General features: G+C 44.1%; 1 protein-coding gene and 1 long non-coding RNA gene across 9 annotated transcripts in view; one reads left to right on the forward strand and one right to left on the reverse strand.

Annotated features, from left to right (window-relative positions):
* The first annotated feature begins 4,296 nt into the window (after positions 1 to 4,296).
* On the forward strand, positions 4,297 to 8,883 carry LOC123925470. Of its 2 annotated transcripts, XR_006815021.1 has the most exons (3): positions 4,297 to 4,546; positions 5,581 to 5,652; positions 7,387 to 8,883. It is a non-coding gene; the product is annotated as an uncharacterized LOC123925470 (long non-coding RNA). The 2 variants fall into 2 exon arrangements; XR_006815020.1 differs by having other exon boundaries at positions 4,297 to 5,652.
* A 783-nt stretch (positions 8,884 to 9,666) lies between these two features.
* The window catches only part of DGUOK (deoxyguanosine kinase), a 29,248-nt gene continuing 11,071 nt past the window's right edge, over positions 9,667 to 27,843 (reverse strand). For 4 of the 7 annotated variants that reach the window (XM_045979565.1, XM_045979564.1, XM_045979567.1 and 1 more), the window contains 5 exons: positions 18,843 to 19,030; positions 15,940 to 16,087; positions 11,226 to 11,341; positions 10,344 to 10,443; positions 9,667 to 9,903 (listed from right to left, as the gene is read on the reverse strand). In XM_045979565.1, the coding sequence (XP_045835521.1) occupies positions 9,877 to 9,903; positions 10,344 to 10,443; positions 11,226 to 11,341; positions 15,940 to 16,087; positions 18,843 to 19,030 (579 nt within the window). In that variant the 3' untranslated portion in view covers positions 9,667 to 9,876. Of the gene's footprint in view, positions 9,904 to 10,343; positions 10,444 to 11,225; positions 11,342 to 12,339; positions 12,427 to 15,939; positions 16,088 to 18,842; positions 19,031 to 19,594; positions 19,883 to 27,843 lie in introns of those variants that run through there. The other 3 variants (XM_045979569.1, XM_045979566.1, XR_006815111.1) reach the window with 3 other exon arrangements.

The following is a 27,843-nucleotide window of genomic DNA, read 5'->3' on the forward strand; positions in this document are numbered from 1 at the left end:
TTACTAGTTGAGCTGTATACAATGATATATGTATACAATGTATACAATGATACAAACAGCAGTGACTTAAGTTTATATTTTTCTTGTGTAGAAGAAGCCTGCCTGCGGAGGGCAATCTGGGGCTAATGTTGCAATATTACCCAGCTAGGGCCTGGGGCCTCTTCTGTCTCCTGCAATTCCCTCCTCATGAGGCCCTACCTGGTCCCCAGCGGCCCGGGATCGCCTAGGGCAGGAAGCCTACAAGTGAACCCAGAGGACTCCCTGACTGTCTTCTGTTTGTACCGTTCACGCCAGAGAGGATGCTCAGCGCCCGGCTGGGAGCTGGTCTGGGACCTGGCGAGCACAGGGCACGTTGCTAGCAGCAAAAAGGGTAGGAGTGGGGGGGGGGCACATTTCATTGCTTAGTCCAGGGACCCTTCTCAAGCTCAGCCTACTCTTCTCCCCTTTGTCCTTCTTTCCGTTTGTCTAATAGTTACTGAGCAGCATATCCCATGTGCCAGGTGCCAGAGATAAAAAGACTCATAAGACATAGTCAATGATCTACTGAATGTACGAGGAAATAGACCATTCTGATGCTCCGGTGGCAAAGGCAATCAGAAGAGACACTCAAAGGGCACTCAGCAAGAGCACAAAGGCGCCTGGCCCAGCTGGGGAGGTCAGCCACTGAAGACAATGCTTGCTGGGACAAGAGCTGGGAAGCAGCAGGGGCAACTGCTAGCCCCAAAGGATCAGCCAGCTGCTGGGGATGAGTGAGAGGGAGGAGTCCAGTGCCCCCAGTTTCTAGCTGCGGTGGCCGGAGGGGGGACAGGTCACCGCAGATACAGAGAACACAGGTGTTCTCTTGTCTTGGGGAACGTCCCCAGCTTCGGAGGAGGCTGCCGCTCCCCAGTACTACTCTTTTCCATTGACGCTCCCAAAGACATGCACAGGGTTTTAATTCAAGTGCTCTCAGGAGATGAAGTGCCCTTAGCCCTGGCCTGATGAATCAAATGCAGGAGCATAGTGCGGACCAGGCAGCCTCTGGGCCAGACTAAGCTCGTTTTGCAAGTGTCACCTGGGCCCGCTGACCGGAGTTCTAGAACTCCGTTCTAGAAAGCCCACCTGTAGTGAACATGTGCCACTTTGTGGAGAAGCAGTGAATGAATCCCCTTCCTGTGTTTGGAGACCTGCCCACTGTGCTTGGAGGGAGAGCCAGCCTCACACGGTGAAGAGGAAAACTCAGATACCACCTTTCTCAGATTTCCTTGCAGCTTCCTGGCATGCCAAGGGCCTGTGGCTGAGACTGCAACTAAGAGACACACCTACCAGAGGCTTGGGTCCAGGAGGAAGTTTGTGTGGCAGGAGACATTACCAGGGATCACGTTCTCGTAACAGCCACGCCGGACACTCTGGGACCTTGCAAATGACAGCCTTGAAATTGAGCTTCACTAGGTCCATCGTAACCAGCTTCCGTTTGCAATTAAGGACCATGACGACTCCTTGGCAGTTTATCCGCCAGCAGGGCGCGTGGCTAGGGCCAATGCAGGGAGGAGGGGAGCACAAACTTTGTGCAGAGGACAGTGAGTAAAACCATTCAGCCAGACCAGAGGATTCTTCCACAGGGTAGGGGAAGACTAAGGTGGGAGGAGCCCAAAAGCCCAGTTCAGGAGCTTGGTCATTACCTTGTAAGAGGCACCAACATTCTTCTTTATTTTTTATTTTTATTTTTTTTAAAGATTGTATTTATTTATTTGACAGAGAGAGATCACAAGTAGGCAGAGAGACAGGCAGAGAGAGAGGAAGAAGCAGGCTCCCTGCCGAGTGGAGAGCCCGATGTGGGACTCGATCCCAGGACCCTGAGATCATGAAAGCCAAAGGCAGAGACTTAACCCACTGAGCCACCCAGGTGCCCCTAACATTTTTTTTTTTTTAAAGATTTTATTTATTTATTTGACGGAGAGAGAGATCACAAGCAGGCAGAGAGGCAGGCAGAGAGAGAGGAGGAAGCAGGCTCCCTGTGGAGCAGAGAGCCCGATGCGGGGCTCGATCCCAGGACCCTGAGATCATGACCTGAGCCGAAGGCAGCGGCTTAATCCACTGAGCCACCCAGGAGCCCCCCTAACATTTTTTTTTTAATAAACTTTTATTTTGGAATAATTTTTTTTTTTTTTGGAATAATTTTTTAAAGTAAGCTCTATGCCCAACGTGGGGCTTGACACCACAGTCCTGAGATCAAGAGTCGCATGCTCTACTGACGGAGCCAGCCCAGTGCCCCAGTTTCAGAATCATTTTAGATGGACTGAAAAGTTGCAAAGGTAGCACAGAGTTTCCATCTACCCCTCACCCAGTTTCCCTTGATGCTGACGTCTTGCATTGTATGCTACATTTGTCAAAACTAAGAAGCTGACACTTGTATATTACTATTTACTCAACTCCAGGCTTTGGAGTTTCGATTTGGATGCCACTAATTTTTCCACCAATGTCATTTCTCTATTTTGGGTTCCAATCCAGGATAATACCACTTTGCATTTAGATGCCAATCTTTTTAAAGGAGAAGACTAAATATGATTAAGGCTGTTTTAGGAGAATTGTCCAATAGCAACATCCACGTTGGACCAGGAAGTTGGATAGAAAGGCATTTGTAAATGCATTCCAGAATCTTCACCGAATTTCCAAATGCACCTCAATAACTGGTGCCTGGAGGGACTCAGCACCTTGTGGTTGCCAGAAAGAAGAGCTCTGGGCCACTGGAAGCATGGCGGCCTGCTCAGGATCAACCGGGTCAGAGGCATATTCAGGACGCACGTAGGGGCCTCCACATCACACTGCTAGCACGCCAGAAGGTCAACCCAAGTGGACTGATAAATCTAAAGAGGGAGCCAAAGAAATGCGTGCTGGCCTTCTTCTCTGAAAGCGTAGTCTTGTCTCCCTTAACAAGCAGTGTGTTGTGGGAAGAGAGTGGACACTGGGGTCAGGTTTGAGCCCTAGCTCCACCACTTAGTGCAGGAGGAGCCTGGGGGAGTCCCTAATTTCCCTGAGCTTCTCTTTCCTCACTGGTAAAAACTGGGACCTTAAACCTCCTTCATAAGATTACCGAGAGGATGAAATCACATTTAAAAAGTGTTCAGTGGGGCACCTGGGGGGCTCAGTCGGTTAAGCATCTGCCTTCAGCTCAGGTCCTGATCCCATGGTCCTGGGATCAAGCCCCGCATCGGGCTCCCTGCTTGCCGGGGAGCTTGCTTCTCCCTCTCCATCTGCTGCTCTCCCGGCTTGTGCTCTCTCTCTCTCTCTGTCAAATAAATAAATAAAATCTTAAAAAAAAAAAAAAATGTTCCACAGGGTATCTGGCACACAGTAGGCATTCAATAATCATCGGCTCCCTTGACAACTTGAGGGCGGGGTCTGGCCTTGTAATTTTTTTTGCTTATCCTTGTAGTACTTAGCACACAGAAGGCACCTCATACTTTGGTGATTATAACATGGAGCTCCCAAACCCGATGACCCCAGAAAGGGCAGACCATGTCTCCAGTTACCTCATTCATTTATTTAGCAAGCCTATATTAGGCACTCACCAAAGAGCAGTAAATAGATAAAAGCCAGGCACTGTGCTAAGCCACCAAGACATGGTCTGTGTCAAAAATGGCAAAGCCCAAGAGGGGAGAGAGGTCTCCAGTCAACTTTCATTCAGATCTGATGCAGAGTCGGACATAGTTTAATAAGCAGTGTGTCCAAGAGCACAAACACTGGCTCCTTCTGTGTGAGGCGAGGGTAGAGCCTCACAGAAAGAGTAGACTGGGGACTGGCAGAATCAGTAGTTCTTTTCAGTAAAAAGAAAGAGTGGGAGAAGATGAGAGAGAAGCATTTCATTATGTGAGAAACACAAGCTGTCTTCTGGAAGCACAGGTAGTCTTGTGGGGTTTATGGTAGGAGTGGAGGCCGGTGAGGTTGTATAAACATGGCAGCTCTAATACTTCTCCACAGAAAGGACTAAGGGGACTGAGGGGCAGTCATAGTGGGAGGTGGGAGTGGGAAGGGGCAGGGGCTGGCCGAAGACCTGACTGGAAGCTGTGCTTTTAGAGAGTAACCACAGTTCTCTTTGTACAGTAGTCTCCCCTTTTCTGAGGGGGATACGTTCCAAGACCCCTGCTGGAAACCTGAAACCACAGGTAGTCCCAATCCCTAAATATACTATTTTTACTCCTACATGTACATACCTATGATAAAGTTTAAGTTTGATTTATAAATTAGGCACTGTAGATTAACAGTGAATTCGTCATTGATGACAAAATAGAACAATTATGGTGCTGTTAAGTTTTGTGACTGTGCTCTCTCCCCAAGTCTTACTGTGCTGTGCTCACCCTTCTCCTGGTGATGCTGCGAGATGCGACAAGCCGTGTGATGAGATGGAGTGAGGGGAATGACGTAGGCGGTGTGACGCAGCATGGGGCGGCTTGGGACTTTCCCACAACCCGTCAGGAGGACCATCTGCTTCCAGAACATGGCTGACTGCTGGTAACCGAGACTGCAGGGAAGTGAAACCACGGATAAGGGAGACGCTGGCCCACGGGTGAGCTGAGGTGGCTTGCTGGTAGAAGTACGGGGCGGGCAGGGAGTGGGCATTGTGCCCGCTCCTGACAGGGCCATGCTGGGAAGGGAGCTGGGAGTCTGCTCCGAGAGAGGGGGTGGAGTCGAGGAATCTGGGAGACTGGACCGCACCGTGCAGGCACACCTGGCTAGAACGGCAGACACGTAGGTGCAGGGAAGGTCTGAGAGCTTTCAGAGAGGAACAAGCAGAATTTGGGGAGAAAGCGTGTAGAAAGAGAGCTGGAGGGCGGGGAGGACTCCTCCTGTGGTCACCTGCGAACATGGAGAAGCCAGAGAAGCAGGGTTTGTTGCCCCGGGGGTGTGGAGGCGAGAAACTGTATTACACATGCTGAGCGGAAGGGATAGGCAGGTAATGATTCCCAGAGGTCCAGACGGAGCTAGCTTTCAAAGTCATCCTCCTGTCTGGGATTTGCTTCAAAATGATCAGAGGGTGGTGATTTGGTCCTAAGTGACACCAGATTTGCTCTGAATAGATAACCAAAGTGGGTGAGAAAGTAAAAATTAGCTCAGACTAAGAAAACCAAAGCTGGAGGGCTACAAAGTTACTGTGGAACACTATTCCTCCCAAGGGCAGCTAAGGCGTCATAACCGCCCCCTTCTTTGCAGAACTGCTGCTTTCTGACTCACTGAGAAACCTCGTTCTCTAAAACGATGGACCATAAGAAATTTCACTGTTTGAAATTTTATCAGTAAAAATGAAACCCCCTTCTGTTGCCAGGAGGATCTAAGTCACTTTGAGCAGCGCTCTCGGTTTGCACCTCAGGTTCAGAGCTTCTGATAAGGGGCTTCTGAACCCAACAGTCCACATTTACCTTAACTTCGTATTTTTGCAGGAAATGAACCCGGGTCTACTGTGCAGTTCAGACCAGGTGTTGGCTCCTGTATACATAGACCTGCTTTGCTTTGAGCCTGTCAAAGCACTGCTTCATTTACATTTTGACCTAAGCTCTATCTTTCCCCCCAATCCTGTAATTCTCTCTTTTCCTGTTTGGTCAGATACTCCTGGTTCCTCTGGTGTGGCCTCCCTCATTGCAAAGAATTAGTAAATCGGACTTTGTCGAACTACAGGTTTGTTCCTAGGGATCCTAAGCTGATTGGGCCAGGGTGTGGGTAATGGGGATAGAGTGATTTTTTGTACTATTCCCTCTGCTATTACAAATGACTCACATTTTCCACGTTTGCAAGTTCTTCAGAGGTCCTCACCCCGTGATGATAGTAGGAGCCATGACGTCGAGATCTCTGCAAGGGTGAATAACACCCCTCCAACGACATCCATGTCCTGATCCCCAACACTTGTATGTTATCTTAATAGCAAAAGGGACTTCGCAGATGTAATTAAGGCTAAAGATCTTGAGATGGGGAGAGTATTTGGCCCCCCGAGACTGTATAATCACGTGGGTCCTTAAAAGCAGAGAACCTTCCCTGGCTGCAGTCAAAAAGAAATGTGACCACGGAAGAAGTGTCAGAGACTTTGCTGGTTTTGAAGGCGGGAGAAGGGGCCACAAGTCAGGGAATGTGGGCAGGCTCGAGAAGACAGAAAAGGCAAGGAAACAGATTCTCCTCCAGAACCTCCAGAAAGGAATGCAGGCCTGCTGATAATCTGATTGGAGCTCAGTGGGACTCAAGTCAGAGTTCTGACTGTAGAACTAGAAGTTAAATGTGCTACTTTAAGCCACATTGTGGCAACTTGATATGGCAGCACAAAAAAAAAAAAAAAAAAAAAGAAAAGAAAAAAGAACATGAAATCACTCAGAACAGTGGGTAAAGACAGAAGTGAACCAAGGGACACACCAAATAATTGAACAGCTAGAAGAGGCCAACAGAGGAGGAAGTGGTCCAGATGTAAGCTGGCCTCTCCCTAAAGTGAAGGCTGAAGGTTGAGCAATCTTTCAGTTTAAAGTGCCTGTTATTCCCTGCTTCAGTGTCCCTGGGGTTCTAGTGTTTGCATTTAACAAACAGCCTTTTTCACCTGAAACTATCACCTTCTCCCTTCATGTCGAAAGCCTGAGAGTTTGAGAACTTTCGCAATCTTGGTTCACATTATAAACCCATCAAGGTAATATTCTGGTTCCAGAAGAACAGGTTTTACCACATCATAAACGAGAATGAAATCTAGTTACTTTTATGTGTTAATCCAAGTTCTGTGACATTGAGGAGTGGGATAGCCACCAGACCGGCTAGACTGTGCAGAGCTGGTCTCCGTGTTTAAACACCCCTCCCAGAGCACCCCTCCTCGGATGCTTAAGAGCTACAGCTCCTCACTAAACCACTTTCTCGGCTACCAGTCTGGAAAAGGGCACAATATTTCATCCAGGTGAGATCATTGATGGCACTACTCTACAGAACATTCTCTTTCTAAAGGGCTAAGGGTACACAGGGAAAGAAATGCTGTATTTCCAGGTTTTCAGGCTGAGTGGAAAATGTGAAGGATAGCAGTGTGTCGCTAAATTATAACCCCCCTAGCCTCATTCAGTTTGACAAGCTGGGCCTAATGCCTCATTCTCATACAGAGGCCTTGGCCTGTGACTTTTTTCCCTGCCTGAATGACGTGCCCCATTCATTCTTCAGAACTCAGAACAGCTGTCACTTTCTGGTGGCGGGGAGGAGCTGTCCTAGGTTATGTTGGCTCCTTCTGTTGTAGGTCCCACGCCACCTGCACTTCTCCTTTTGGACTGGCCACCATACCTGCAATTACTCGCTCAGGGTCTTTCACATTCACCATTAGATTAATTCTGCAGGGTAAGGACAATAAGGACAAGGTCTGCCTTCTGTTGTGCTCACTGTTTTCTCCTCGGTTTCTAGCAAAGAGCAGATACACGTGTTTGATGACTGGTTAACTGAGTGATTTCTACGTTAGTAGTTCCTGGAAATGGAAATGGAAATTAAACATTTGGGCCCCTCAAAGCTAAAGAACCCAAACCACTGAGTTTCTAAAACATACCTAACGTCCTGTGTTCATCTGTGGTCTTGGCCAAAGCCTGAAGCAGTCAACAGACACAAGAACGAGTGGGTCCGATTTTCCACAAGAGTAAGAAGACAATTCAGTGGGAGAAGAGAATAATCTTTCCAACTAATGGTGGGACAGATGGATATGCACATGCACAAAGAATGAAACTGAACCCTTCCTTACACCACACACCAAAATTAACTCAAAATCAATCACAGGCCTAATGTAAGAGCCAAAACTATGCAACTCTTGGAAGAAAATGTAGGAGCAAAATTTGTCACCTGCGTTGTTCAAAAATTTTCTTAGACATGCCACCAAAAGCACAAGTGACGAAACTAGACCTTGTCAAAATTACAAACTTTTGTGCTTCAAAGCACACTATCAAAATACACCCCACAGAATGGAAGGAAATACTTATAAATCATGTCTCCGATAAAAACTTGTATCCAGAATATCTCAAGTCTTATACAACTCAACAATAAAAAGCCAAAGAACCTAACTGAAAAATGGGCAAAGGAATTTGTCCATTGAATTGAAGAGGTATTTTTCCCAAAGAAGGAATACAAATGACCAGTAAGAACATGAAAGGAAGCTCAACATCATTACAGCCATCAGGGAATGTAAATCAAAACCATGACAGGATACTAGGATGGCCATAATCAGAATGACAGCGTGTTGGCAAGGCCCTGGGGAGACTGGAGCTCTCATATATTGCTCCAGAGAATGTAAAATGGTGCAGCCATTTCGGGAAAGTTTAGCAGTTCCTCTAAAAGTTAAACATGGAGTTACCATTGGACCCAGTAATTCCATTCCTTGGTATATGCCCAAGAAAAATTAAAATCTAAAACCTCATATGTGAATTTTCATAGCATTATTCACAATAGCCAGAAAGTAGAACCCACGTCTATCAGTAGATGAATGGGTGGACAAAATGTGGTATGGCCATACAATGAAATATTTAGTCATAAAAAAGAAATGGTACAACATGGCTGAACCCTGAAATCCTTAGAAGTGAAAGACACCATTCCCAAGAGGCCACATCTTACGTTATTCCATTTATATGAAATGTCCAGAAAAGGCAAATCTAGATTGAGACAAAAGTAGCCTGGTGGCTGCCCAGAGCTGGCCTGGGTGGGAGAAGCAGGGGTGACAGGGGATAGGGAGTGACCGCTAGTAGGCTGGGGATTTTTCTTGGGGTGCTGAAGACATTCTGGAATTGACTGTGGTCATGGTTGCACAACCCTATGGACTGTACTAAAAACCACTGAACTGTACACTTTAATTAGGTGAATTGTATGGTATGTGAATTATATCTCAATAAAGCTGTTGAAAATTTAAGTAAGGTAAAGAAACGCTGTTTCTATTTTGCAATGGCATGCATTTGTCAGAAGCCAAGCTCACACTCGTTTTCCCAAGCATAAAGGAAAACACAGGTTTCTGTCTTCCACAACACTGCTGCCTGAGCTTATTCATTTTCCCGTGTGCTTGCACAACTGTCGAAGGCTCAGTGCAAGAAATCTAGTCCCGGGGAATCAGGGACCTGCAGGCTTCTTGCAATGGAGCACTTCAAGTCTACAGAGTCATGCGTTCTTCTCCCTTAATAATGAATGTCCTTGGAGCTTCAAGTGCAGCACGAAAGATTCTCCTTCCAACATAGTCACTCTGTTGAGAGCACATGACACTCAGTGGGTACAGTACGTTGGACAGGCCAGTGTGCCGGGATGACTGAACCGTAAATGTGAGATGCTGGACTATGGAGCTCCGGATTTGTTTTCTTTCTCCCCTTTGGTCCAGGTTCTTCAGCTCTAGCACAAAGGTCTGAGTGCCCCATGCCCCCCTAACAAGAGTGCTGGATGGGAAGAGAGAAAGATTTTGGATTCCATCCCTAGCTCTGGGGCTCGCACCGAGTGTCCACCCTCTCCTGAGCCACCGTACTTCCCTTTCATGACCAGGGTAGGGCTTGGTTGGGAATCCTGGCAACAATCCCTGCCCGGGCATGTCAGAGGGAATAAGCAGACATAAGGAAGTCTGGGTGGCAAAGGATTCAAGAAGAAAAGCTCTGACTGTCCTAGGTGAAAATGGCTCATCTAGAGGGGAATTCAGAGTAGGGACCAAGAGAGAAACCAACAACCGGATTAGCAAAAGAAGCAAAATTTCCACTTTATTTTAGAAGTCCTTGAGATATAAAAGGCGGGAACTGCAAAGTCAAAGGCTAACACAAACCAGGGACCCGAGGGTCAGAGGACTCTAGGGGTAAAAGGAGATGGCAAGGTACAGGACCCAGGATTTTTCCAGCTTTAGAAAGTCAGAGAGCCCAGGTCATGGTCAGAACATCCCAGTACTGGTTACAGATTCTTTACAAAGGTGTTTACCTGTGGGAAAGAGAAAAACCAAAAGCTAAATTTCACACTTTCAGCAGACTCTACATTAGTCCACCCACACTGGTACGTGGCCACACCCGCGAGGTGTTGTAAATTAGGAAAAATTGGAAAGGGGAGGAAATGGGACTTGCACAGGGTCATGTAGTGGAAGCAGCTGAGCTGGAAAGAGAATCGAGAAATTGCATTTCCCCAGTCCAAAAATACCTTTGAGGAGGAAGTTAGGGAGCAAGTCTATTATTTAACAATTATTAGTCCAAAATGCTTTAGAGAATAGGGACTGTATTTGTAACTTGTACAAGGCCTGTAGGCTTTAGAGTGTGAAATGCAATTTGAAGCACAAAGAGCAAGGCCCATTACATTGAAGTCTGAAGCAAAGATTAACGTGCAATAAAGGAAAATCACTAGAAGCAAGAGTTAAGGTCCTCCTCCACCTTTTCCATGAGTTCTTCTTGTTTGGTTACTTCTTCAGAAAAATCTTCATTGACATCCAACACCAGCACTGGAATGTTCAGCAGAGCCTCAAAGTGGAGCCTGTAAGAAGCATGAACAGCAAAAAGAAAGCAGGGCTCCTGGGTGGCTCAGTGGGTTAAATAAAGCCTCTGCCTTTGATCTGCCATGATCTCAGGGTCCTGGGATTGAGCTCCGTATTGGGCTTTCTGCTCAGTAGGGAGCCTGCTTCCTCCTCACTCTCTCTGCCTGCCTCTCTGCCTACTTGTGATCTCTGTCTGTGAAATAAATAAAATCTATTAAAAAAAAAAAAAAAGAAAAAACAAAGCTGACCCTTCATATACTCACCATGTCTTAATAATCGATAGAACAGACCTAAAGTCACAAGGCTTCTCAATGGAACTGAATGTAAATTACAATTAAAAAAAAAAAAGAATTTAATAAAGTTGGCTACAAAGGGGAAGGCTGCAATTTCTCTTTAGTCTTGAGATGGATATTGAAGGTCAGAGCCCCAAACATTTTAAGTGGACTACATACCAAGCCTGGAGGGAGGAAAGTCCAAAACTAGGACTGTCAGCTTAGTAAAATGGACAATTTCTCTCAAATTTTTCAGCCCTTCACCCTGTGTCAACTCTGTCACCATCATTACAATGTTCAATCTAGGGAAATGTTAAAAAACAAAAAAGCTGGAGAAACAGAATAAAATGCCTCTTAAAATATACGGATTATAGCTAATATTGAGCTTCTCAGATTTCTAACCACATGGTCTTTCCTGAACCTTCTCAGGGGGTTGCCTGTTGAGCTTGTGTTTGAGCAGCTGGCTGTAGGAAGGCAGGTGTCTGTGTGGTGCTGTCTTCTCCACTTACTCAGTTGTCTTGTGAACAAGCCAGGCTTCGTGCTGACCGTGAAGCTGTTCGAGATACGCCAGCTCAACTCCCTTCTCCTCTTTCCTGGCCCTCTGGTGGAGTCTCTTCAAACAAACCTACAAGACAACCCCCAGGCCATGCTGAGCTCACGTGTTATCCTGGCTGTGACAATGTGGTCTTCCCCGGCTCTAGGATCCAGCCTGGGAATGATAAGCCCCGACTTTGCTTCTACTCTCTTGTTTCCTTATCATCACAGGTTAATGGCAAACTTCATCTACCCTGGGGAGCTGTAATTACCCTGCTTTTTCCTCCTCCCACTCCCACCCAGGAAGTCACTAAATCCCCTTTCATCTCTCTCACCTCTGCCTGTGTCAGGTCCTCATCACCTCTCACCTAGACCATGGCAAGAGTCCTCTGGCTCTCTGCTTTCTGGAGGCAGTGAAGTGCATGGGATTAGCACAGGCCTTAAAGTGAGAAAATCCATGATTCGCCTCCTGTCTTCACCACGTACGAGTGGTGCAATCTTCATGGGCTTTTCTTTCCTCCCCTCCACTCACCCTGGGGGACGCCGTGAGGACTCACCAAGGTTAAGGTGTGTCAAGACCCTGGCCATTGCTGCTCTCTCCTCCCAGGAAGCCCCCTCCACCTGCCCTTCCATAGTTATGCAAGAGAAGGCAGAACTCGCCTTGCTGCAAACACCTCCCAGGCTCCCTACTGCCTACAGCCATAAAGCCCCAGGTTCAAGGAAGTACCAGGAGCATCACAGTTACAAAATGGTAAGTTATCTGAAAGATGTCTTAACCTGTCACTCACTGACTCTGGAGCAGAAGACAAACTTTGTATAGGTCAAAGATAAAGAAGTAAAAAAAAGTGAGGCTTAAGACTAACTCTCCTTCCTTCCCGCTTTCCAGAGTGGGCGTCATTCCATTCTGCCTTCAGCTGGCAGAAAAGTCTAAAGCACACTGGCTCAGAGAATGTCATCTTCTCCTTTACCGGTCACACAAAGCCATCCCGGATTCTGGCCACTCCTCCAACCCCTCCACCTTCAACTTCCTTAGTAGCTCTCTGGACTAAGCCAGAGGGGACCCGCGGGACAGACCAAGCTCTTTCCCACCTTGACACTTCTGCTCCCAATGTTTGTTTTGCTTGATTGTTTCCCTTCCTCTCTCCACCTGGCAAACATTTCAACATTCAATGTCATCTGTCCTAGGAAGAACAGCTGGATTGACTCACTGATCTAGGACCACCCCCACTTGAATGCTTGAAAAACTTTATTCCCAATGTAAACTTCAGCCCCAAATGACGTGCACTGTATTTCTGAAGATGCAGAGTCTGTGCTGTGCATCCCACCTTTCCTCTAAGGAGACAAAATCATGTAAACAAATTTCATTTATGAGCTTATGTCCAGCTTCTCAGATTGATTAACGGGGATAGATCTAACAGGTTAATAGTTTTAGCACTTACTCCTTCTCATCAGTCTTTTCCCCTAATCAATTATCATCTCAAACTTAGATAAGTCCTTGTCCTTGGGATTTCATAATTTAGTTAGTTAGGGTGCCTGGGTGGCTCAGTGGATTAAGCTTCTGCCTTCGGCGCAGGTCATGATCTCAGGGTCCGAGGATCGTGCCCTGCATCGGGCTCTCTGCTCAGCGGGGAGCCTGCTTCCCCCTCTCTCTGCCTACTTCTCTGCCTACTTCCGGTCCCTCTCAGTCAAATAAATAAATAAAATCTTAAAAAAAAATTTAGTTAGATAATAAATAAAACAATATGCAAAACAGGGGCGCCTGGGTGACTCAGTGGGTTAAAGCCTCTGCCTTCGGCTCAGGTCATGATCCCACGGTCCTGGAATCGAGCCCCACATGGGGCTCTCTGCTTGGCAGGGAGCCTGCTTCCCTTCCTCTCTCTCTGCCTGACTCTCTGCCTGCTTGTGATCTCTGTCTGTCAAATAAATAAATAAAATCTTAAAAAAACAAACAAACAATATGCAAAACAGTGAATCAAGTGCTAAACTGTGAGGTCTGGACCTTCAGGGCAGCAGTGCAAATAAAGGAGGGAGCCACTGGGCTCCAGCAGCCAGAGAGGCACTCCCTGGGGGCAGCAGGAGCTTTATGTCGGTACCAGCTCCCCAGCACCTTGGTGGTGCGTCCACTGCCGCAGGAGACAGAGGGAGGCGTGCACAGGGGGCACAGAGGCTGGGGGCCACAGCCTGTGTTGTTAGGGCCTGAGCGCTAGCCAGGCTGGCAGAGCCTGAGCTCAGTACATATGGGGCTGACTTCATTCGTGGTTTGCAGCTCTGACCCCGTCCCCTAGCTCCATCCACCTTCGTCACCTGCCTTCATCTTTTCCTTTTCTACTTTCCTTCACCATCAACCTGCTTTTTCTTCCCTTTCTTTCTGTCCCCACACCCCACACTTACTGCTGATGGCTTCAAAACATTTCCCGTTGTTTGCCTCCCTTCCCCATCACACAGCCCTCCAGCCCAACTTCTAGCGGTCCAGCTGTCCATCCCGCCTGCAATCAACGGTAACTTTCTGTATGCCTGCACAAACAGTCCACACGTATTTAAAAGAACATCATACTTGTAAAAGGTGTCCCACCATACTCTCTGTGCCAGCTTCTTTCCACCTAACAATGTCTTAGAGATTGTTACGTTAGTATGGTGTTTTCCCATTTTCACAGCTTCGGAGCTTTCCAGTGTAGGGACAGAACATGATACAGTCGGCCCCTACTGATGCCCACCCGAGCTGTGTCCAATGACCCGCGATTACAAACAGTGCTGGTTGGCATAGGAGCCACTTTGCCTGTGTGGGAGCGTATTTATGGAGTAAATTCCAAGGAGCAGGATTAATAGGTAAGCCCCTATTTTGAGCATTTGGCAAAATGCTTGTTTTACTGGTACAGCTACAACAAAGTCTTTTTTAACAAGTCCTGTGCAAGCAGTGCTCTAGTCCTGTGTCTGCTCTCAGTCGTCACGGGGAGGCTACACCTGAACATGACTAAGAAAGACAGTGGGCTATGAATGGCAAGGGGGGGACCCTCCTGCTGACCTGCCCCCTTCACCAACCAGGAGGAGGGGCTGCTGGGACTGCAACTGGACCGCGACTCTGCTGGTGGGTCTCACCACTGTGTTTCCCAGGCCCAAACCCACATGCCATTTGGGCCAGGCATCCCCACACGCCGTCTCCACGCCGCCAACAGTCCCCAGCAAGGCCTGGCTGGCTGCACTCTCTTCATGATTCCACGGGGCTGGGTGGGGAGAGTGAGGCCAACATCTCTCTTTTGACGGATTTTTTAATGTTTGTTTGCCTGCTTTTTAGAGCTTAGGGAAGAGCAGGTAGAAAGAGCAAAATGCCCTCCTCAGGTCCATCTCATAAGCTCTAAACTCAGTATTTCCCAGGGCTCTGTACTAGAGTACAGGGCAATTACATGGCTTTTCACAAAGAGATGTGGTTCACTTCTGTTCTGTTCTTCCCTTGGATACCGTCACCTCTGAGTCTCACAGAAGGGGTCGGGGTGGCTCTGGGGAAGCATTCCTGGGTCTCTGGCTCTAAAACCATCGGAAGAGCATCAAAATCCCCATCCAGTCAAAGCTCTTTTGCTTTTTCTACCATGAAGTTGCAAGAACCCCTCAAACCCCCTCAGTCTCCCCCAGCTAAAAAACCTCAGTTAGTCTCTGCATGAACATGTTTCAGTCACACCCTCATCACCACTGTCCCCTTCCAGTCATTCCAAGTGCACAAAGAAGTGAGGAAGACTTTCTTGCTGGCCTTCTCCTCTCCCGCTCCTGCAAGTCCACGTGTTGGGCTCCCCACTATCTTTTGACCCTGCTCAGTCTGCTCTCTGGCCTGCTCTGTCCACAAGGCTCAGTCTTGTCTCTAAAAAGTGTAGCCTCTGGTCAGAAGGAGCTTTCCTCCTGAGATTATGTTATACACCTGACCTGACATGTGACCACCCATTACATATGTCTCAAAAGGTGAGAGCAACACACCTCTCGAAAAATACCTCCGGCCCTGACTCAGAATCCCACTCCAGAAGAGCCCTTAGAGACCACTAGCCTGAGCCACTAAATCTGACAGACAAGGACACTTCCAGGGAAAAGGTTTCTAGGGGCTGTCCATGGTCACTGCCAGTCAGAGATTTTGGTGCTCCTCCTGCAAAATCACCTTATAGTGTATGAGGCTGGCTCCAGGGTCCAAGTCAGAGAAGTCAGAGAATGTAACTTCCGTAGTCCACCCTGACTTACCAGCGGCACCCTCAAGGTTCGAAAGGCAGCTATAAATTAGGCTAATATCAGGGTGAGGTGAGAAAAAACTCTACGTCCTCCCAGCATCCTAGTCAAGCAACCATCAAGACCATCAGACTCCAAGGACCCAGCTGGAGGAAAGGGAAAGCCAAGATAGTTGGCTACAGGTGACCTGGCCAGAGGAGCCAATGTGCAAACCCTGGTCAAGAAAGACAATGCCCGATGTTCTCTACGTTGTTGTTACATTGAGAGGGCCTCTTTCTGTCAGTCACCTGCCTTAGCCCTCTGCTGCAGAAAGCCTGTGGGAAATGGGGTGCTCAATGCCAGAACAGGAGGGTGTGACTCATACTGCTCTCCATGCTCTGCATAATATCCGCTCCAATTTCTCCAACCAGAAAATTGGGTGTTGGAGGGTATCATCTCTTAAGTTTCCTACAGCACTAAGGATTAAGGCTTGACATTCCACATTACCTGGGGAGTAGCCTGGAGGTAGATGAAGCCATGTAATCTGAGCTGGCTGGCAAACTCCTGCAGGAGAAAAGAATGCCAGTCTTGATAGATATGCCATTCGATGTCACTGAGGGAACCATTTTCAAAAAGATTCTTCGCAAAGATATACCTGGTTGGAAATACAGGTGGGATCAGGGGAGGCGATCAGAATTTGAAAGGTAAAAGGGAGAAAAGCAGAAAAATCAATAACCAACTTGTTCCATGACTGTGCAAGCCATTTAACCTTTCTGGCTCATCAATCTTTAAGAAATCTGAATTCTTAGCCTGTATCTCCTTCCTTGTTCAGCAGTAAGATGGGAAATAGCATGTCGACTTTAGAAGCCCAAACCACGCTCTCCAACTGGATTAATCCACTGGAGGAACATGAGCAGTGGAAAAGGTGACCAGCAGTCACCAGCAATTCTCCCTGCTGGAGGCCAGGCAGGACATACAGCTACGGTGCACGCAAACTCACACTTTCGAGATTTCTTTATCATTGCAGCCAGCCCCAAACCAACAAACCATCTAGGGTTTATGAGGCCTTCTGAGCCTCCAGGCAGCTGAGCCATTCTCTCGTGTGGATAGTAAGTGGAGAAGGAAATATAGGGAAGGGTGTCCCCTACAGAGCTAGGGAGGCATTTCTTCTTCACAGAAACGTTCCCCAGAAAGCAGACCCTCCCCAAAGCACACAGGAGCCCTTACTTGCTTCCTCTGCTGCTGAGCTTCCAGTCCAGGTACAAGAAAGCTAAATCTAAAAATCAAACGAGCTTGCCCCTTGCTTACTTCCACAACTAAAGGAGCATCTGGTAAATAGGAAATCAGAGCTAACAAGAATCCATTGCTTCAGAAGGGTCAATTCTGCTTTCAAACCTCAGGGATCTTGATACAAAACACAATTTATATCCTAAACAATGAACACTAGTTTCTAAGGCAACGCTTAGCAACTGGCCACTTCTGGGAAAATGAAATTCAGAATCCTTGTACACGAATGTTCCAGAAAAGTATACACCATAAGGCTGCAAGTGTTGCGAGGAAGAGAATGGGCAGCAGCGTCATGGTCCCGAGTGTGAGCCTGGCCCCCAAATTCACAAACTGGGTTGCCGTGGGCAAGTCCTCAAACTCCCTCAGCCCATTTCTTCCTCTGTACAAAGAGATGACGGGAGAACCTGACTCACAGCACTGTGGTGATGACTGCAGGGAGCACTCACGAGGTGCCTGGAGGAGTGACTAGGCGCAAAGTAGTCGAACATCTTTGCTATTATACCTACTTCTTTGCTGGGCTGTGAAGAAATTAACCTAGGGGCTCCCTAAGTCAACTTTCTCAGTCTGGGATGGTTTAGCTATAGTCTAGCTGAAGGCAACACAGAAAGATGACGTCTGTAACTCAATTTCTGAAAAATAGTTTCAGCTTCTTCACGGGCAACTTAGAAGTTAAAATCCCACAAAGCACAATGACATATCTGTTAAGAAGCCCTTGAGGAGGGGCCCTCCTCTTCCTTGGGGATGAGCACCTCTCTATTTCTCTACAGCTAGTGGTGACTGGCGGGGGCAGAGACCTCTGGGGTGCACAGGACCACGGGAGGGAACCATTGTAGTCTGCGGGCAGGTGCCGCACAGAGGGAGCATCAGAACCCAAGCAGCAGGGTCTCCGTTCTAAAACCACACACTATTGTTGAACTCCAACAGAAAAGATTTAGATTTCTTCTTCCTAGCTATCCACTCTCCTGAACAACTTGTGTTCCTTCTTTGGGACACACATGTGAGCGTGTGTGCTGTCTCAGAGTCTCCATTACAATAAGGCGGCCCTAAAGGCAGGGACTGGGTCTGCCTTGCTCGCTGCTGCTGCTCCAGGGTCTAGCCCAGTGCCTGAACATATGGAGATTTAGTAAGTCTGTGCTGAGCAAAGGAATGAATGAATGAATTTTTTTAAAGAAGGCAAAAGGTCTAAATTACTATCACAATTAGAGTGTATAATGAATTTCCTTTCTATCTCAAAAATGCCCCCTCTGAATAAAATATCCAGAATGTGCAGCTGCCTATAGCAAAATCAATTCTCATCTCTTCCTTTGCAAGAAAATGTTAAGATCTTGTAACTTCTCAACAAAGTTTATATCTTTTTCTGAGGGGCCTTTCACATGCCTGCCTCACTAAAGCACTGGAAATCAAAAAAACCCACGGTGAATTGTTTCCAGGTACCAGGACAGTTATATGTAATTCATCTTCCTAGTCTAAGAGGCATGGCCTGGGAAACAGGAGAGAAAAACAGGCAGTAGTGTACCCAACAACTGTAAAAGAACCCAAATATATAGCTCAACTACTTATAATTCACATATTTAGCTTTTGTAAAGAGTAAACTCTCGGGGAACCTGGGTGGCTCAGTGGGTTAAAGCCTGTGCCTTCAGCTCAGGTCATGATCACGGGGTCTTGGGATCGAGTCCTGCATCAGGCTCTCTGCTCAGCAGGGAGCCTGCTTCCCCTTCTCTCTCTACCTGCCTCTCTACCTACTTGTGATCTCTGTCTGTCAAATAAATAAATAAAACCTTTAAAAAAAAAAGAAAGAGTAAACTCTTTCTTAGAGTAGAGAAGGAATATGTAGCCCATAGCCCTACATATCTTGCTTGCTTTTGAGATAATGTTAGAAAAAATTTATATGACACTTTCAAGTGAGTATACCCTTCTTTTTTCCCTCTCGGAGGATTTATGGGAACACTAAGAAGTAGAACTAGTTTGTCTAATTTGGAAGTAAATGGGTAACCAACTTAGCATCTTCAGAGGTAAACGGGCAATGAAAAAGTACAATTATCAATAACCACAGGGGAGCAAGAAAGGAAAACATCCAGCGCTGAGCATGGCGCTTGTGACCAGTGAAGGGCTCGTGGTCTTACCTGTCGCTGTACACAGACCTCTCAAAGATCTGTACCGCCTTCTTGGCCTGTAACAGCTTCTCAGGAAAGGGCTCCAGCTGTACTTTCAGGCGGCTCATAAAAGAAAATGTCTGGAACGTGTAGGACCATCGTGCTGGCTCCTGGTACATCATATCCAGCAAGTTTCCAAAACTCTGGGCAGTGAAGGTCTAGAGGGAAATTAGAAAAGAGGAGAATTTCCTAGAGGGTTTATATACCTCATGGTGTTTACTCCCCACTGCCATGGTCTAATAATCAGTGAGGGAAGCAATAACAAAAGTTTCCTTCTCCTAAAAAGATATAATCCTATCCTCCAGTTGAGTCAAAGCTATATAATCAAGGAAGAGATTTCCTACCCGATAAAACAAGAATTTGAGAGGAAAGGACATGCCACCTTCAACATACCAGAGAAGAGCAGAGGAAAAACCACCAAAAAATCAGCACATTCACTGACTGGTTTGTGGAGTCCGTCTGACCAGGAGCTAACTGACAACCACCTAAGACTACCTGGAATCGAATCTTCCCATGTTAACACTATGTGGCCTCGCTTTTGAACTTCCATCTGTGGCTACTTCTTTACAAAACTTCAACCCAGACAAGAAAGTAATGGATTATTTGAAAATCCAACTAACCAACCAAACAGAATTTTCTCTCTCACACACAGAAGGGATTAAAACAAACACAACCTTCCTCCTCCATTCTAGAGACGTTATAAAATGTGTTTGAAGACCCACTTCCTCAACATGTGCAGTTGGGAACATGCGTGAGATACTCGGGAGTCCTGGACTCTTTCCTGGGTTCTGCCACTGACCCAGCACGAAAGTGAATTCATTCATCTCTGTTAACTGAAGGCCCCCGTGGATGCGGCGCTACCCAGGCTCAAGGCTGTAAGGGGTAGAGAAAACAAAACTAAGATTTATTTTCCATTTTATGTCATTTAATCTTCAAAAGAGCTTCATGAAGAGGGCACTGCTGTCATGCTCATTTTCTTGAGAGGGTCAAATCCACTCAGAAAGGTTATGTAACTTGTCCAAGGTTTCAAGGTGCGTAAGTGCAGAACAGGGACTCAAACCTGGCTTCCTCTAACTTCACTCTAATGCTTCTCCATATAAAGACAAGCTGGGAAGTAATGACACATGGAATTTTCATAGACAGAAATGAGGACTAAGAGCATATTTGGGGTGGAAAAAAAGATAGAGGAGGGGGAACGGGTCAGACAACCACATGTGGTCCAGTTTGGCTAAGTATCAACCACTGATTCCAAAAAAGGATTCCAGCCCTTTGAAAGGCTTCACTGGGAGGAACGCGGGGAAAGCAGAATGGATCTCAGCATGTTCTCCCTCCTTCCAATCCTCTAACCCACAAACACAGACCAGCAGTCTCACAAATAACCGGGGGTTAAGAGTTGGAAGTAGAGGCAGGGGGACAAATCTGAATCCTTTTGAGTCTCTGATGGCATCACTTGAGATAGCAGAGTGCCCGTGGGGTGCAGCATGGTTAGAGACTGCATGGAAGCCCAGTGAAGAAAGTGAGGGGCTATGTGTACAGAGGTACTAGGTTGACTGGGTGAGCTATTCCATCAGAGGCCTTTGGGCTACCCAAGGGAGAGTGTTCTGGAAAAAAAAACTGTACAGGGACTACACAATTTCTGAAAGAACCCATCTCAGCTACAGAACAAATGCAAACATCCCTTCAAATATATAAGCAGAGAGAGGGACAATGACTGGATATAGTAATATTCAGCAATTCAAAGGGAAAAAACCAATGCATCTGCTCAGGACAAGCAGCCCCTTAAGAGACAGAGCTGTTGCCAGAAACAAAAAACAACAACAACAACAACAACAAAAAAACAGAAAAATCTCAATGAGATTCAAGAGACTGCTATACTGATAAGAACAGGCTGTCATAAAAACAGGAATAATATGAAAAGAACATTCTTAGAGGAGAAAAAATGCAATTGCTAAAACAAAACACCCTATGAAGACAGTAACTAGCAGACTGTATACTGCAGTAAACCTAATTAGTCAATGTCATACAGAACATCAGCTCAAGAAATTTTCCTTAAACTAAGAGAAGGAAAACCACCCAGAAAATTATGACACAAATGAAGACATACAGGTTAGAAGGAGGAGATCCAATGTACACTGTAGTATCGTGCTAGGGTATTTTTTGCCTTTCTTTTTTTCCCTCTGGGAAGATGTACCAAGATGTAATGTCACTTGTGTTCCATCTCACAGTAATTAATATAATTTTATATCAAACAACTTTCCAAACAAGAACTAAAATGACCCACAACTCGACAGTACCCGTAGCTCAGACAAAGCTACCTAAGGAAATGATTTTCCTTCTCATGAGACAAGATCCAATACAGAGAGGGAAAATGCCATCCCCAACAAGAGATGAGCACAGGAAGACCATTACTCACGAGGGGTGTGTCTCCTTCTCATCAAATTTCAGCATCACTGAGAATCACTGACAGAACCATGTAGTATCTCTAGGTATTTAAGAACTAAGTTTAAAACTAGAAGTTATAGTAAGAAAGAATTGATCTGATAGAAAAGCTAAAACAAAAGAAACAAATTAAGGAAAATCTCTGAGACATGAGACTTTCCACCAGAAAAATTCAGAGTACCAGAAAAGATTACATATACAGCTTTCATAAACACACACATGTGCACACAAGAAACCCAAACTGGACCCATCCTGCCAAAATACTGACAATTCATAAAAACAAAACAAAAACCTAATGGTGGGGAAATCACATGAATTATTTATTTAAAAAAAAAAAAAGATCAGAACTATATAATGCTTCCCTCAACAGAAACTACCTTTTACATTCCAGAGCAAAAGGAAAACTTTTTTAGACAAGCAATCACTCAAATTATACCACCCACATGCCCTTTTTGAAAAAATTCTCTAAAATATACTTCAACCAACTGAAAAAATTAAGAAATGGGAAGATGTGGTAAGGGGAAAACAGTGGTCAGTGATCAACCAGTAGAACAGAGTTAAGTATAAGTAAGGGTATAACTGAGAAACCATTACTTATGTGGCTGGGAAATTGAGTGCCACATTTCTATTGTCAAGAGAGAAATTTCACAAAGTAAAAACATTCTGGATCTACAAAATTTCAGATAATTTCAATATACCTGGCAAAGAATATAATAAAAAAGTAACAGAATTCTGTTTTGGCTTCTTTTTTCTTTTTTTTTTTTTTTTAAAGATTTTTTATTTATTTATTTGACAGAGAGAGATCACAAGTAGGCAGAGAGGCAGGCAGAGAGAGTGAGAGGGAAGCAGGCTCCCCGCCGAGCAGAGAGCCTGATGCGGGACTCGATCCCAGGACCCTGAGATCATGACCCGAGCCGAAGGCAGCGGCTTAAACCACTGAGCCACCCAGGCGCCCTTGGCTTCTTTTTTCTTTAAGACACTCCATTACCATTGAAGGATAGGTCTACAGACTTGCATTTTTAATTTACATGTTTCCCCTGTTAGGATAAAAACAGTAAGTTTCCCATATGAATAAAGGGGAGAAAAATGAAAGAAAATATTAAATATAGCAAAAAGGGGGAAAAAAGGAGATGTAAGCACAAAATAAGGTGACAGAAATAAGCTGAGCATAATTATAATAAAAGAGAAAAATTTCCAGGAAAGGCTAACTCTAATATTGGGTAAAAACTAAAAATCTCATGAGAAAAATACCTAAAACAAGATGACATGTATTATTTAAGGACAAAGGGCAGCAAAATCTACCAAACAGATCCAAATAAAAACAAAGCAGATGTGGCAAAATGGTATTTTAAAAAAGCATTGAATGCTACAAGAGGGTTTTTTTATACTAATAAACCAAAAAGGACTACACAAAGGAGTCGTGAATCTTTTTGCATTCAATAATAAAGTCCTGAAATATAGAAATGTAAGGGCAGAGCCAATTAAAAATGCAAGGAGAAATGGACAAAATAAAAGCACAAACCTTACCACACTTTTCTCAGAAGTTAATATAAAAAGTAGACCCCCAGGGCGCCTGGGTGGCTCAGTGGGTTAAGCCGCTGCCTTCGGCTCAGGTCATGATCTCAGGGTCCTGGGATCGAGTCCCACATCGGGCTCTCTGCTCAGCGGAGAGCCTGCTTCCCTTCCTCTCTCTCTGCCTGCCTCTCTGCCTACTTGTGATCTCGCTCTGTCAAATAAATAAATAAAATCTTAAAAAAAAAAAAAGTAGACCCCCAAAATGAGAGCTTATTTTAAATGTTATTATTAAGTCATTATTTTTCACATATCTGATATTGATGTACATCTTACAAATGTTTAAATTAAACATTTTCTTTTTTAAATTTTATTTATTTGACAGAGAGAAACAGAGCCGGAAAGGGAACACAAGCAGAGGGAATAGGAGAAGGAGAAGCAGGCTTCCCGCCAAGCAGGGAACCGAAGCAGGGCTCAAACCCAGGACCCTGGGATCATGACCTGAGCTGAAGGCAGATGCCCAACGACTGAGCCACCCAGGCACTCCTTAAGTTAAACTTTAACAGACATTTTAATTATTCCTTAGAAGTATTATTAAATTGATTATGGGTCTTACAATCAATGGCATCTTAGAATTTATAATATATGTCACATCAAACTCCATACCTTAGAGAGAGTATATATTCTTCTCAAAAGTTCATGGCACATTTACCAAAATTGATCATATATAAAATTCGATCATACATAAGCCATGAAGAAGACCTCAGTAAGTTCCCCCAATTAGAAACTGCAAAAGCCATGTTGTCTAACCATAACAAAATAAACTTAAGAGTAAAAAAATCTACACAAAATCTACCCCGAAAATGTAAAATACTTTAAAAATAATTCTAAGGCAAAGAATAAATCAAAAACTACAAAACAAATAAAAAACTACAATTACAGATTTGGTATTTCTTGTATGTCAAACCAAAATCTTATATGTCAAACTCTAAAAGACAAGGCCAAAGCTTCTTCCATGAAGAAAATTTTCAGCTGCAAAAGCTTTTATTATTAAGGAAAGAAAAAAAGAAAAGTACACAAACTAATCATTTAACTTTAAAAATACAAAGAAGTTCTTAGAAAGAAATGAGTAAGTTTAAAGTCCAAACTTAATGAATTAGAATGCAAGTCTCCACAAAATTAATAAAACCCATTAACTTGGTCTTTTAAAAAGAACAGAGACAATCATCTACCAAATCTAGCCTTCCCCAAATAGTAACACAAACAAGTAACATCAGACAAAAAACACAATCATTTTGGATTGAAGCATAAAAAAATATTGGTACTACTTTTATACTATTAAATTTGAAAATCTCAATAGCAGGGAAATTTTCTAAGAAAACAAGGGTTATCAAAATTGATTCAAGAAGGGAAAAAAAAACCAAAATCCGCAAACCCTGAATAGCTGAGGAAGAAACAGCTGTCCAGTAACTATTCCACCCAAAGAGCGGTGAATCCATACTATTTAAAAAAAAATTTCTATCCCTCCTCCAAAGAATAAATAATTCCTACACTAAAATAGTATAAAACTTCCCAATTCATTTTATAACCCCACTGGTAAAACCTGTAAAAAAATAGTAATACCGGGGCGCCTAGGTGGCTCAGTGGGTTAAGGCCTCTGCCTTCGGCTCAGGTCATGATCCCAGGCTCCTGGGATTGAGCCCCACATCGGGCTCTCAGCTCAGCAGGGAGTCTACTTCCTCCTCTCTCTCTGCCTGCCTCTCTGCCTACTTGTAATCTCTGTCAAATAAATAAATAAAATCTTAAAAAAAAAAAGTAATACCAATTAAATATACATGCAAAATTTCAAACAATCTATTAGCAAATTAATGGGCTAGTGTACCATGATCAAAAGGGTTTGTTCATTCTATAATGTATAGATGGCACCAATATCAAATCTACTAATACTAAGAGATTAAAAAAGGAAAAACCCTGTGGTTATCTTGCTGGATACTAAAAAGGCTTTTGATGAAAATTCAATATCTGGGGATGCTTGGGTGGCTCAGTTGGTTAAGCGGCTGCCTTCGGCTCAGGTCATGATCCCAGTGCCCTGGGATCGAGTCCCACATCGGGCTCCTTGCTCAGCAGGGAGTCTGCTTCTCCCTCTGCCTCTGACTGCCACTCTGTCTGCCTGTGCTCACTCTCTCTGACAAATAAATAAATAAAATCTTTAAAAAAAAAAAGAAAAGAAAAGAAAATTCATTATATGATCATGAGGAAAATAGTTCCTAATAATTATAAGGGTACTTCCTCCACATGATCTATTGAAATGACTAACAATCACAAAACTTAATATTGATACATTAGAGGTAGTTTCATTAAAGACAGAACAAGTTAAGGCTGACTACCATCAGTGCTATTATAGTTAGTATTGCTCTGGAACTTCTATCCAATAAAAGAAAACAAGAAAATAGAAGTGAAGTATGGCTATTGGAAAACTCTTACAAATGATAAGTATTTAGGGAAAACTATTATTTTCTGAAACCTCAAGCAAATAAAGCAAAAAAAAAAAAACAATAATATTACAAGACAAACACAACAATTAACTGCTTTCCTAAACAATTAACTGCTTTCCTTTAAAACAATAATAACCAATTTGAAAAAGATGATGGGAAAACAGATCCCAGTCACCATAATAAGAATTAAATAACCACTCAGGAATAAAATAAGACTACTACTGCAAAAAGAAAATAATGACTTGGGAAAAATCAGCCTCCTATAACATTTAAAGTCACATAAAGAGCAAAATAAAACAAAAGCATGAGAAAGAAATGCAGGCGCATGTTTTTTATAATTTTGGATTGTGAGTCTTTCTAACACATCAAAGGCAGTAATTATGAAGAAAAAGACAGATTTGACTACATAAAAACTTAAATGTACTATACTGCAAAATACATCATATACAGAGATAAAAGAAAAGTGACAAACTGGGAAAGGATAAGCAATATGTGACACAGAGTTAAGATACTTAACATACAATGAGTTTTTATAAAGCCATTACACAAATTTGAAGATCTGTGGGGATTGGGGGTGGGAAGCAAGAGGTCTGAATAGGCAATTCACTAAAGAATACTAATAAATGGCTTATAAGTATAAAAAAAGGTGTTGAATCCATTGGTAATCAAAGAAATGTAAAACAAAATAACGGTTTTCTTGCCCCTCGTGTTAGCAACAATGAAAACAGCAATACCCAATGTTGCCCAAAGTATGGGGAAAGTGGTACAACTTTTCTGAAGGAAAACTGTGTAAACGACAGCTGGTGTCACCAATCAACAAGATGTGTAATTTTTGGACATTAAAATCCCAACTGTAGATTATCTTAAAATATAGAAGGACACAAAATTTAGCTCTTAACAAGAAAAAAGATGTATCTACAAGGATATTCATCAGTGTAACACTGTTTCTAACAGGAAGAAATTGCTATAGTACATATAACATTATATATTAAATTAAATATATCGATTACATTAATTAAAGAATCATATTATGCAGTACACTGCAATCATTAAAATTACTATGGAAGTTAGATCTTGTATATCAAAGGCCACGCAGGTAACAATTACAATTTTTGTTTAAAAAAAGTAAATGTATATATGTTTTATACATTCATATAGGTGTAGGTAAATATATATATCTTCTCCTAAGTAGAAAGAAATCTAAAAGAACAAAAAAAACTCTTTACCTCTGAATATCAGAACTATGTGAATATTAGGTATCTACTGTTGCATAACAAACTGTACCCAAGTTTGGTGGCTTGGGTTCATTATCTCAGTTTCTATGGGTGAGGAAACGGGACACAGCTTAGCTGGCTGGTTCTGCCTCAGAGTTTTTCACGAAGTTGCAGTCGGGATGTTGGCTGAGGCCAATCATCTTAAGACTTGACTGGGGCCAAAAGATCCACTTCCAAGAAGACTTACTCACACTGCTGTTGGCAGGAGGACTCAATCTCTTGCTTCATGGGCCTCTTCACAGACAAGGATGCTTCATGACATGGCAGCTGGCATCCCCAGAGCCAAAAGTGATCAAGACAGAAAGAGGTAGAAGATACAATGTCTCTTTTGGCCTACCCTAGCAAGTCCCACTGTTATTCCTGCTACATTCTCTTCATCAGAAGCAAGGCGCTAAGTCCAGCCCACACTCAAGGGCAGAATTAGGGTCTACCTCTTAAAGGAAAGTTCAACAAACAATTTGTGGACATATTTTCAAATCCCCACAACAGGTGACCTTTGGCATCCTTAGAGAAAGATACGTAATTTATTTTCTAAATGGAAAATTAACTTCATAAACACATACATACACACAGAGAGACAATTAAAAAAAAACATAGGTCCACAACAAGCATGATGTGCCTGCCAAAAGAGGTAACACAATTTTCAGCTGGAATAACAGAAGAATGCCACCGAGAACAAGTTCTATGATATTCTCTACCATTAAGAGTTTTCCATTTAGTCTAAGTGGAAAACTAACCAACTGGAGCTTATCGTCTAGACAAAGTGACTTCAGAATGAGGACCAGTCTGGGGGAAAATGGTGTTTGGTCTGAAAGAAGACACGAGGAGAAAGAGCAAACAGATCATGAATTACCTTCAACTATATGAAGGGTTGTCATGTAGAGAAGTTAGAAACTCAAGAAGCAGAACTTGAACCAATGACTCAGCATCACAGGGATGCAAAGTGGCTTGTACAAGAACTCTCTTAACAATTAGAGTTTTGTTAAAAACCAGAATGAACCGCTCAGTGAAATGTTCTTGGAGGCTGCGGGAGGAGCGTGGGGAAATAATTCCTGCAGCTACCCCTAAGGTTCACGTCCAGACTGGTCCTTCCCTACTCACGTGGATATGGCTGGTGTTAAAACCAAAGCAGCAGGCCCGACACTAGGTCCTGTGCCATGAGGCAGAAGTGAAATGTGCACCGCTTGGCACAGCATGTGGCAAAGTTCATGCTTTGTAAGTGTTATAGCTAGTATTTCCGCACTGACTCAG

The sequence above is a fragment of the Meles meles genome, chromosome 15, assembly GCF_922984935.1.
Source record: "Meles meles chromosome 15, mMelMel3.1 paternal haplotype, whole genome shotgun sequence".
Classification (NCBI taxonomy): Eukaryota; Metazoa; Chordata; class Mammalia; order Carnivora; family Mustelidae; genus Meles; species Meles meles.